This window comes from Pteronotus mesoamericanus, unplaced genomic scaffold (assembly GCF_021234165.1).
Source record: "Pteronotus mesoamericanus isolate MK-2021 breed Mesoamerican mustached bat unplaced genomic scaffold, CSHL_Meso_final scaffold_85, whole genome shotgun sequence".
Taxonomy (NCBI): Eukaryota; Metazoa; Chordata; class Mammalia; order Chiroptera; family Mormoopidae; genus Pteronotus; species Pteronotus mesoamericanus.
The window spans coordinates 49158238-49169774 of record NW_026555329.1 but is presented as its reverse complement, the minus strand read 5'-3'; the positions used below and the strand labels follow the sequence as shown (position 1 = coordinate 49169774).

The 11537-nt window shown below is 38.6% G+C and overlaps 1 protein-coding gene across 1 annotated transcript in view; it reads left to right on the top strand.

Moving 5' to 3' along the window:
* Positions 1–260: 260 nt before the first annotated feature.
* Positions 261–11537, top strand: part of BMT2 (base methyltransferase of 25S rRNA 2 homolog) — a 199318-nt gene continuing 188041 nt past the window's right edge. The window contains exon 1 of the mRNA XM_054563946.1: positions 261–581. Within this exon, the coding sequence (XP_054419921.1) occupies positions 422–581 (160 nt within the window). The 5' untranslated portion in view covers positions 261–421. The remainder of the gene's footprint in view (positions 582–11537) is intronic.

Below are 11537 nucleotides of genomic sequence, written 5' to 3'. Positions count from 1 at the left end.
CAAGCGCGTGGGCACAGACCCTTTCTCGTAGCTTCATTACGACGCCTGCGCACAAAATCCGGTTGACAGAGGGGAGAAGCGGAGCTTCGGGGTTCACTACTCCCACCTCCTCAGTTCCTCTCTGCTTGCCAGCCCCATCTTCTCCAGCTGCTCCCTTGCGCAAACAACTGAGAGAGCCGAGGTATTCCGCCTTTGGCCTTTTCCGTTTCCGCCCAGCCTTCGGTAGTTCACCAATCAGGTTGTACGTTTGGGTAAGCCTTCCCGCGCTCCCCTCCCACCCCGGACGTCTCCAAGCCGTGGCTCCGGCTGTTTTGCCTTTTTCTGATATTACCTCCGCTGCTGCCTCGTTCCTTACCTCCTTCGTCAGGCGGGTGTCTGCGAGGGCTGGAGGTGTGGCGGTGACAGCGGCGGCGGCAGTGAAATGGAGTTCGGGGCTGGCGGCCGAAACTGTGTTCGCGGACAGGGGGTAGGACCCCCGAGCATTCCACCGCCCCGGGAGCAGGAGCGGAAGCTGGAGCAGGAGAAGCTGTCCGGGGTGGTAAAGAGCGTCCACCGGCGGCTCCGCAAGAAGTACCGGGAAGGTAAACAGTGAGCTGCGCCGGGGGGCAGTAGGGGTAGAAGAGGGAAGGCATCATCGCTCCCAGCCCTATACACCTCTACCCTCCCGCCAAGGGACCACCATTGCAACCTGAAGGAGCTGCATGCCAGCACCGGCCAATACCGCTCTCCCAGCCCCGGACCTCCTTCTTCCAGGAGAGTTACAGGCTTGTGAAAGAACTAAGTCTCCACCCCCACCAATCCCCAGCTCCCAGCCGGGGTGCTGAGATTATTGTCACCACACACAAACACGTACACCTTCATAAAGGAAGTGGAGGTTTCTCGTTGGGAGAGACATGAAGGTAAAACACGACGGCAGGTAAAATCTATTTAAGAAAGGCGGACTGAAAGGAACCCTAGTTGCCTCTCGCTCGCGCTTGACCAGCCTGTTTCATTTGTTGCCAGGTCACGCATTGCGTTTACAGAATTTCATTCCGACGGGTTTAGCCAGGCGGTGTTCGGGCTTCTTCGCATTGGGTTCCAGGGCTTCCAAGTCAACAGGCCTTTTTGCTGACTGTTAAAAGGAGGATGGGCTGCACTAATGCCCCATTCAATATACTTAAGATGTTTGATTTTAGTGTTTATTTATGCGGAGGAGGAAGAATCTGGGGCAGGTTCTCAAAAGACAGTTTAGCTTTTGAATAAGCATCCCGAGGACACATTTCCCTGGAGAAGACAGCCGTCGTTAGGAGATCACCTGTGGAAGGTTGTAAGCGAAGGAAGAAGTCTTAGTAGCTTTTGCTTGTGCCTGAGGAGTGTTTATAGTTGGGGTCCACAGTTATCTTAGGCATTTTTAAGTATAGGCCTTTTTACAGACCTGCCTTATATTAATGCACTGAAAATTCCCAGGTTGGTTATTTATTTATTTTATTTTAATTTTTTTAACGTGCCCAGGAGAAATTTTAAAGATTGAAATGAGGGATCTTCACGCTACTTGCTCTGGTTTTAGTTTAATTGCAAACTGAAAAGTCAGCAATCTTCTAGTGTTAGTCTTATACATAATTTAGGATTAGAAGCAAAATTATGACAGTTGGTGGAACAGACGTGTAAAATCATGTTGCTTTTGATTATGAATAGTTTTTAATTACTCTAAAAGGTTAGTACTCTCTTTGAATACAGTTGATGTGTTTTATTTTTCTAACTCTTTAACAATTTTCTTTCCTTGGCAACTCAAGCCTAGCTCTTACTGTTTTTTAAGATTTTATTTATTTACTTTTAGAGACAGGAAGGGAGGGAGGAAGAGAGGGAGAGAAACATCAGTCAGTTGCCTCCAACATGCCCCACTGCCTGCCCAGCAACCCAGACCTGTGCCTTGGCCGGGAATCTAACCTCTGTTCCCAAGCCTGCGCTCAATCCACTGAGACACACCAGCCAGGGCATCAAGCTTAGCTTTTTAAATAGCTTCTTAAATAATATTCTCAAAGATGGCCCACAGTTATGGTTTAGTAGGTAGCAATAGAGATATATCGGGTATAGCTAAAATGTTGAAATTTGTTTTTAAAAGAATGCTTTCCACCCTAACCCACAATTTATTCAGTGTAATGAGTAGTTACCATAGCAGCCATTGCATCATTCTTGATATCCAGAGAATGCTTACATAATGGAATTCACTACGGATTTTTATGTTTGGAGAAATGAGAAAATAAATGGATACGCTTTCCTTTTATTTATCAGGCTATTTTGTACCAATTTATGAAAGCACATCTTTTAAAGAAAATATGATTAGCATATAATTCAGTTTTCATTTTTGCCTTTTTATAATAATTTCATTATTCATTTATTCGTAAAGGAATAAGTTCCACTTAAATTAATGCACTACTAATGTGTTATGTTTTAAAGTGCTGTTTATACTTACTTAGTTCCCACATGTTGAAACACATCTGTAAGCTTGAATATTAACTAAGGGAACATTTTCTTTATAATGAGAATTGGTAGTTGGAAGTTACCAAAACTAGAATAGATACAGGTAGTTCATAAGTGAATGATCTGGTGCGCTTTGGGGCAGGTAAAGACTTGGCAATCCATAAATCTTTGAATGAGACTGTTCTTTAGATATCTTATGCCGTAAATTTCATCGATGTTGTAGACTTCTCTAGGCTTTATTCCAGTGGTATACAAAGCCCCATCAGTGAACTAGCAAAATAAAAGATCCTAATGAGCATGCCCTTCCTACCTTTATTTCTGACATGTGGGTCAAACTTTAGTTGTGACTAGATAAAAATCAGTGAAAAAGCCATCTGTGAAAGTCTGATGATGAACATAATTCTAAAGAAATAATTTTTAGTGTTTTCCTTTAAGGTGTTAGTATTGTTACAATATTGATGATCTCTGGTCTGCGAACATATTTTACATGTTCATTTGCAAGTCAGCTATACTTATAAAATAATATAAATTGTGCTTAGGTACTAAGGCATGTTACAAAAGCCTATTTAATCAGTAACATAACATGAACTGTAATACCAATAACTGGAAACTACTTTTGTAACAATATTCCTATCAGAACATGCAGTGAAAATGCCAGCTTAGAATCTTGGAATGCTAGACTAAGAAGGGCATTTATCAGTGATTCCTAAGCATCAGGGGACTCACCTGAGTGCCTTTTAGGAAATTGCTGTGTACCACTTCAGATACATGATTTCAGAATCCCTATTGTTGGGGTCTGGAAATTTGTCAGCCAGATTTTGGAGTAGTGACCTAAACTAATTCCTTCCGGTACATGTGAGTGAATCGAATCTCAAAAATATTAAAATAACTTCCTTAAAGTTTGGATAGTACATAATTAGCACTGTATATAGTTTATGGGAATAATGGTCCTCTCAATGCCATGCCTAATTGTGACTGAAAATGTTGGTGGAATGTGAGGGAAATGGGAAGCAGGAAAGTAGCCATAGAAGTTGTGTTAGGTAAAAGGATATAAATTGATGGGAATGGGGCAATCTATTGGATAGCTATGATTAGCTGAGCTTAGGTTATGTGAGAGATTGCAGTCTTTTGGGAGAGAGATTGCAAGGAAGAAAATAAATTGGGATAGATTGGAAAATAAAGCAAAATATTCACTGGATAGTAAGGACAGAAGTGAGAACTGAATAATGAGAGTAGGCTTGAATATATCATTTTTCCTTCCCTTATTTCTGGTAGTAGAATTGAAAATGAAGCAGGAATAAGAAAATAAGATTTTTCTGCTGTGGTGGAAAACCATCTCTCCATCCTTCCTAATCCATTTGTGCAACTGATGCTTGCTGGTGATAGTGAGCAGTACAGGGTTATAAGATAGTGGATAGACTAGTGGTAAAGATTAGCAAGGAGGTTTAATGCACTCTTTTTCTTTTTTACCTCTTTCTTCCTCTCTTCTCCTTTTTACTGCCTGTCTTGTGTCACCACTAAGTGATCCTTTGTCAGTTTGTGTAAGGGTAAAGTGTGAATTGGAGGTAAAGGTAGGTGTTTTCAGGTAGCATTGATATCTGAAGTAGTTGCTGAGGGGAAATAGTAAGGAAATGTCTAGAAGTAATGATGAGAAGGGGTGTTTCTGGTGTCAGCCATTTGTAGATAAGGGAGTCTTTTAGATTAAGTTTGTGTCAGTGGAAATATGCTTGCTGATATAGGTATTTTCTGTCTTTGCTATACAGAATTTTAAAAATATGACCTTCATGTAAATCAAAAATATTTTAAATATGTCATAGAGTTGTAGACAGCTTTTTAATAAGAAACAGTTTTCCTTTTCATGTCTAATTGGGAACTGAAGTAGAGCCATGTATATTTTCAATTGTCTTTGAATGATTTTTTCCATAATCCTAGTCCCATAATTCTCTTAATATAATAAATGTTAATATACTTGGCATCTCTTTTTCTAAACTTAGGGTATTCATGTAAAAATTCCAAGAAAATGTAAAGGCTGCACTTGTTGGGAATAAAAGTATGATATCCTTTCCATTTAGTTTTTTTTTAACCTCTATTGTGAATATCTTTAGTAAATTTCATCAGCAATTTTATTTAGTCTCTGAATTTTATTATTTCATATAAACAGTTCATCAAATAAGCCCATGCAGTTTATAAATTAATAAGAGAGAAATAAAAATATATGTTAACCTGGTAACAGTGGTATTCTTAAGTCATGGGATTATGGGTGATCTTTATTATACTTTTCTACATTAAAAAATTCATAATTTAAATTCACTAAATACAGAAGTGTAGTCTGGATTCATTTAAGGCCTATAACATTGAAGACTGAATTGCTCCTGAAATTTTTACCTAGACTGTTCTGTAGTAACTTCTCTAGTATTAGAATAGCAGTAACACTTTTTGGCCCCCCTTTTCTTCTTAAAGTTCTAAGTTTTTATATGAAAGGTCTGACTTTTTAGTACATTAGAATATTGTCCCTCCCCGCTGCGTTCCCCCCCATCAGAGAAAGGAATAGTCATAGCACTCTGGATGTAAGATGCAAGTGTTTAGGTGGTTTCTTTGTTTTTTAAAATTTTTTTATTATTTATTATTTTCAGTTACAGTTGACATATGTTATTATATTAGTTTCAGGTGTATAGCCCAGTGATTAGACATTGCATAACTTAATAAGATATCATCTCAGTAAGTCTCATACTGATCTGACACCATAAGGTGATTTCTTTGATTCTAAGGAGCTGCTTCAACACCAAACACCTTGGATATTTTGTCCAGCCTTGAGATGTGTTGTTATATCAGGTGCTCAGAAATGCTGAGAAGGTTGGTCTGTGAGTGGCTTAACTATATGGATGTGATAATCTGGTTCTGAACACTTTGTTTTAATATCTTGGAATCCAACTTCTGAACTTGTTTTCACTTGGTCATGAGTTTCTCTGTTTCCTCATACTAGAGGAAATGACTTTTAAAGGTTCTTTGATCTTGAATTTGGTAATCTGGTCATCGGCAGATAATATATTTTACAGCCTGTATTTGGTAATGTACCTAAGTAAAATTCATAAATAGTTCTGGATTTCTAAAAGTTCAAGACTTGCTTGTGATACGTAAGTAAATCTTTGTTTTTTTGAACATTTTGAAAAGGTGACTAATCTGATATATATCTCTAATGTTTTTTAGGAAAAATTATAGTAGTAAAATTTGACACTTTACTGTGTGCCAGGGACAGTTGCTAAGCTGTTTCCATTATTAACTTATTTACTCTTCACAAGAATTCTGTGAAGTCAGTCATATTAATATCCCCCCTTTCAAAGATGGATTTTTAGAAGTGAGACATAGAGTTCACATAAGTATTTTTAACTGAGGAATAGAGGTCACATGACTTTTTAAACTGAAGAACTGAGGTCACAAAACTTGTAAGTGGCAAAGCCAGGATTAGAATTTAGGCAGTTTGGCTCCACAGTGTACAGTCTTTAGCTGTGGTGTTCATCAACTTATATGTTGATGACTTACTATTTTTTTATTTTTTTGTTTTTCTTTTATTTTTCATTGATCAAATACACTTGTCTCCATTCTCCCACGACGACTTTCCCCACCGCCCCCACTCCCCCACCTCCCACTCTCAGTCCTTCCCCACTTTGGTTTTGTGCATCGGTCCTTTATATATGTTCCTTGATTTGACCCTTTCCTTTCTTTTCCCTGTTACCTTTTCCCCCCTTCCTCCTTCCTTCTTGTTACTCATCTTTCAATGTTGCTTCTTATATTTTTCTTGCTTGTTTGTTTTGTTGATTAGGTTCCACTTATAGGTGAGATCATATGGTATTTGTCTTTCGCCCCCTGGCTTATTTTGCTTAGCATAATGCTCTCCAGTTCCATCCATGCTGTAGCGAAGGGTAGTAGCTCTTTCTTTCTGCTGCGTAGTATTCCATTGTGTAAATGTACTAGTTTTTTGATCCACTCATTTACTGATGGGCACTTAGGTTAATTTCAGGACTTGGCGATTGTAAAGTGTGCTATGTACATTGGGGTGCATAGGTCCTTTTCAATTGGTGTTTCAGGATTCTTAGGGTATAATCCCAGCAGTGGAATCACTGGGTCAAAAGGCAGTTCCATTTTTAGCTGTTTGAGGATATTCCAAACTGTTTTCCACAATGGCTGCACCAGTCTGCATTCCCACCAACAATGTACTAGGGTTCCCTTTTGTCACAACCGTGCCAACACTTGTTGTTTGTTGATTGATTTATCATGGTCATTCTGAACGGTGTGAAGTGGTATCTCATTGTGGTTTTAATTTGCATTTCTCTGATGGCTAGTGATGCTGAGCATCTTTCTCTATGTCTCTGGGCCCTGTGTATGTCCTCCTTGGAGAAGTGTCTCTTCAGGTCCTTTGCCTATTTCTTAATTGGATTTTTAATTGGAATATAAATTCAAGATGAATGAAAGACTTAAATATAAATCATGACACCATAAAAGTCCTAGAAGAGAACATAGGCAGGAAACTCTTAGATATTCCACACAGCAATATATTCACCAATATGTCCCCTAGAGAAAGGTACATAAAGAAAAGAATAAACAAATGGGACTTCATCAAAATAAGAAGCTTCTGCATGGCTAAAGAAAACATCAGCCAAATGAAAAGGGAATAAACCATGTGGGAAAATATATTTGCCAGTGATACCTCAGACAATGGTTTGATCTCCAAAATATATGAACTCACACGACTCCATTCCAGGAAGACAAACAATCCCATTAAAAAAATGATTTTTTTTACAGAATTTGATGACCCTCATATTTAATGAAATACAGTTATTAGTTTATAACTTTTACCGTGTTCATGACATGTCATTTTTTAAAAAATTAAATTTACCGAGGTACAATTTGTGTACAATGAACTGCATCCACTTAAAGTACATAATTCAGTGGGTGTTGCCAGATATACTTTCCTATGAAACTGTTACCAAAATCAAGTTATAAAACATTTTCTTATGCTCCTTTGCAGTTAGTCTTTCTTTCTACTCCTGTTTTATCAATCTCTTGTAATGTAGATTTGTCTTAACTTTTGAGTTTTATTATGAGGAATTTTGTGATACCTACTCTTTTTGCAGTGTTAATCCCTCTTAGCCTTCCCCTGCCAATCCCCTACCTTGCCCTGTGGCTGTCACCACAGTTGTCTAAGTCCTGTGTCCTCTCTTATAGCTCTTCTTAGTCTGTTCCATGTATCCATGCCTATGTTCTTGTTTTGTTTGTCTGTTTATTTTGTTCCTTAAATTTAAAATATGCGAGAGATCATATGGTATTTGTCTTTCTCCGACTGGCTCATTTCTCTTACAATAACACAAAAATGGTCCATCCATTTTTGGACATTTGCTCCACTCATTTTGGTCGTTTGCTCTTTTTGATCCACTCATCTGATTCTTTCCAGATCTTGGCTATTGTAAATAACACTACAGTGCACACAGGGGTGCATAAATTCTTTTGAATTAGTGTTTTGGGTTTCTTTGGATTAATTCCCAGAAGTGGAATGACTGGGTCATAAGGTAGTTCCATTTTTAATTTTTTTGAGGAAACAAACATCTTACTGTTTTGCACGGTCGTTGTACCAGTCTGCATTCCCATCAGCAGTGTACTAAGGCTTCCCTTTTCTCCACATCTTTGCCAGCACTCCTTTGTTGATTTATTGATGCTAGCTATTCTGGCAGGTATGAGGCGATACCTCTTTGGGGTTTTAACTTGCATCTCTCTGATTGTGAGTGACATGGAGCATATTTTTATATGTCTATCAGCCAGCTTTATGTCCTCTTTGAAGAAGTATCTCTTCAGGCACTTCGCCCATTTTTTAAAATCTTCTCCTGAGGATATTTCTTTCTCATTGCTTTTAGAGAGAGAGGAAGGGCGAGAGACAGAGAGAGACAGAGATGTGAGAGGAGAGAGAAACATTGATTGGTTGCCCCCTGTATGCATCTGTATTCCTGACCAGGTTATTTAACTTGCAACCCAGGTATGTGCTGTGACTGGGGATCAGATGTGCAACCTTTTGCTCCAACCAGCTGAGCCACATTGGCCAGGGCTACTTTCCCCATTTTTTAAATTGAGTTGTTGGTCCTCTTAGTGTTGAGTTGTATAAATTCTTTATATATTTTGGAAACTAACCCTTTATCAGATGTGTCATTGGAAAATATGTTCTCCCAGTCAGTGGTTTCCCTTTATATTTTGTTGATGGTTTCTTTTGCTGTGCAAAAGCTTTGTAGTTTGAATTCATCAGATTTGTTTATTTTTTTTCCTTGAGTTCCCTGCCCGAGGAGATATTTAGGCAAAAATATTGCTATGAGGAATTTTTTTTTAAAGTATATCTTATTGATTATGGTATTACAGTAATCCCATTTTTTTCTGCCTTGCATCCACCTCTGCCCTGCATCCCCCCTTCTTCCAGGATTCCCCCCACTTAGTTCTTGTCTGTGGGTTGTACATATAAGCTGTTTGGCTTCTCCATTTCCTTTACTGTTCTTTAACTCCCCCTGTCTATTTTGTACCTTCCAATTTTGCCTCTTAATCCCTGTAACTTTTCCCCATTCTTCCCCTCCTCCTCCTCCTCACTGATAACCCTCCATGTGATTCTCATTTCTGTGATTCTGTTCCTGTTTTAGTTGTTGCTTAGTTTTTGTTTTTATTTTATAGGTTCAGTTCTTGATAGTTGTGAGTTTGTTGTCATTTTACTGTTCATAGTTTTTGATCTTTTTCTTAGATAAGTCCTTTTAACATTTCATATAATAAGGGCTTGGTTATGATTAATTCCTTCAACTTGATGTTATCTGGGAAGCACTTTGCCTGCCCTTTCATTCCAGATGATAGCTTTGCTGGATAGAGTAATCTTGGATATAGGTCCTTGCTTTTCATGACTTTGAATAAATACTTCTTTCTAGTCCCTTCTTGCCTGTAAAGTTTATTTTGAGAAATCAGCTGATAGTCTTACGGGAAGTCCTTTGTAGGTAACTGTCCCCTTTTCTCTTGCTGCTTTTAAGATTCCCTCCTTATCTTTAATCTTGGGTAATTTAATTATGATGTGTCTTGGTGTGTTTCTTCTTGGATCCAGCTTCTTTAGGACTCTGAGCTTCCTGGACTTGCACACCTAGTTCCTTCACCGACTGGGGAAGTTTTCCTTCATTATTTTTTCAAATAAGTTTTCAATTTCTTGCTCTTCCTCTTCTTCTTCTGGCATCCCTGTGATTCAGATTTTGGAACATTTAAAGTTGTCCCTGAGGTTCCTCAGCCTCTCCTCTTTTTTTTGAATTCTTGTTTTTTCCTTCAGTTCCAGTTGGATGTTTATTTCTTCCTTTAGTTCCCAATTATTGGTTTGAGTCCTGTTTTCCTTCCCTTCCCTGTTGATTCCTTGTATATTTTCCTTTATTTCTCTTTGTATAGCCTTCATTTCTTCCTTTATTTTATGAACATATTAAATCATTTCTGTGAGCATCCCAATTAACGGTGTTTTGAACTCTGCATCTCATAGGTTGGTTTTCTCTTCATCACTTAGTTGTTTTTCTGGAGTTTCGATCTGTTCTTTCATTTGGGCCATATATCCTTGTCTCAGTGCACCTGTTACATTGTAAGGGGCAGAGCCTTAGGTATTTACCAGGGCAGGGCAACCTGCTCTGCCTTGTGCTTATTTAGGGGAGGGGTCAGAGAGGGAACAATGCTGCTTGCTAGCTTGCTTGACTCTCACCCCTCTTTCCATCGCTCCCCTCACTTCCCATAAGCAGATTGTGCCCTTTCAGGTGCTGATTCCTGGGTGGGTGGGTTTATGTACACTCTAGGGTCTTGTGGGCCTCTCCAGTGGACTCTCCTGTGAGACTGGGAGTTTCTCCTGCTACCACAATCCCTACAGGTTTTTATAGCCAGAGGTTTTGAGGCTTTAATTCCCTGTGCTGGAACCCTGGGTTGCTCAGTTTATCTCGATCCCCAGTTGTTCCTCCTGGCTTCTCTGCATGCAAATGTGGCACTGCCTGATCTGCGAGCCGCCACCTTGTCCCATGTCCTCTCTGCCCTGACTTCCCATCTCCATCCCTTGTACCAGTCTGGGTGAATGTTTCGTCTTTAACTCCTTGGTTGTTGGACTTCCATACAGTTAGATTTTCTGACAGTTATGGTTGTTTTTTATTTTTAAATTGGTTGTTATCCTTCTTTTGGTTGTATGAGGAAATGAAGTATATCTACCTACGCCTCCATCTTGGCCAGAACTTGCTATGACAAATTTCTGAAATTTTACTGCCTCTGTATTCTAGGATTTTTAGGGTTTTGCGATTTACTTTTATGTCTTTTATTCATTTTGAGTGTATTCTTGTATATGTTGTAAGGTGGTCGTCAACTATTCATTGTTTTTCTTGTATCTGTCAAATTTTCCCATCGCCATTTATTGAAGTGACTGTCTCTATGCCACTGTATGTTCTTGCCTCCTCTGTCAAATATTAATTGACTATAAAGGTGTGGGTTTATTTCTGGGTTCCCTATTCTGTTCTGTTGATCTCTATGCCTGATCTTGTGCCAGTAACATGCTGGATTGATTACTGTGGTCTTGCAGTGTTGTCTGATATCAGGTATTGTGATCCCTCCAAGTTTGCTCTTTCTCAGGATTTCTGATGCTATTGACATCTATCATGGTTCCATATAAATTTTGGAATATTTGTTCTAGATCTGTGAAATATGCCACTGGTATTTTAATAAGAATTGCATTGAATCTGTAAATTCTGTTGGGTAGTATGGACATATTAATGATGTTTATTTTTCCTAACCATGAACATGACATATACTTCCATTTATTTGTGTCTTCAATTTTTTTTTTCAGTATCTTAGAATTTTATAATTTTCCAAGTCCAGGTCTTACCTCATTGGTTAAATTTATTCCTAGGTATGTTATTGTTTTTTATGCAAAAGTAAATGGAATTTTTTTCTTAATTTCTCTTTTTGGTAGTTTATTATTGATGTATAAAAATGCCAAGGAATTCTGAATACTAATTTTGGGTCCTGCTCCTTTCCCACAGTCCCATAGGAGATCT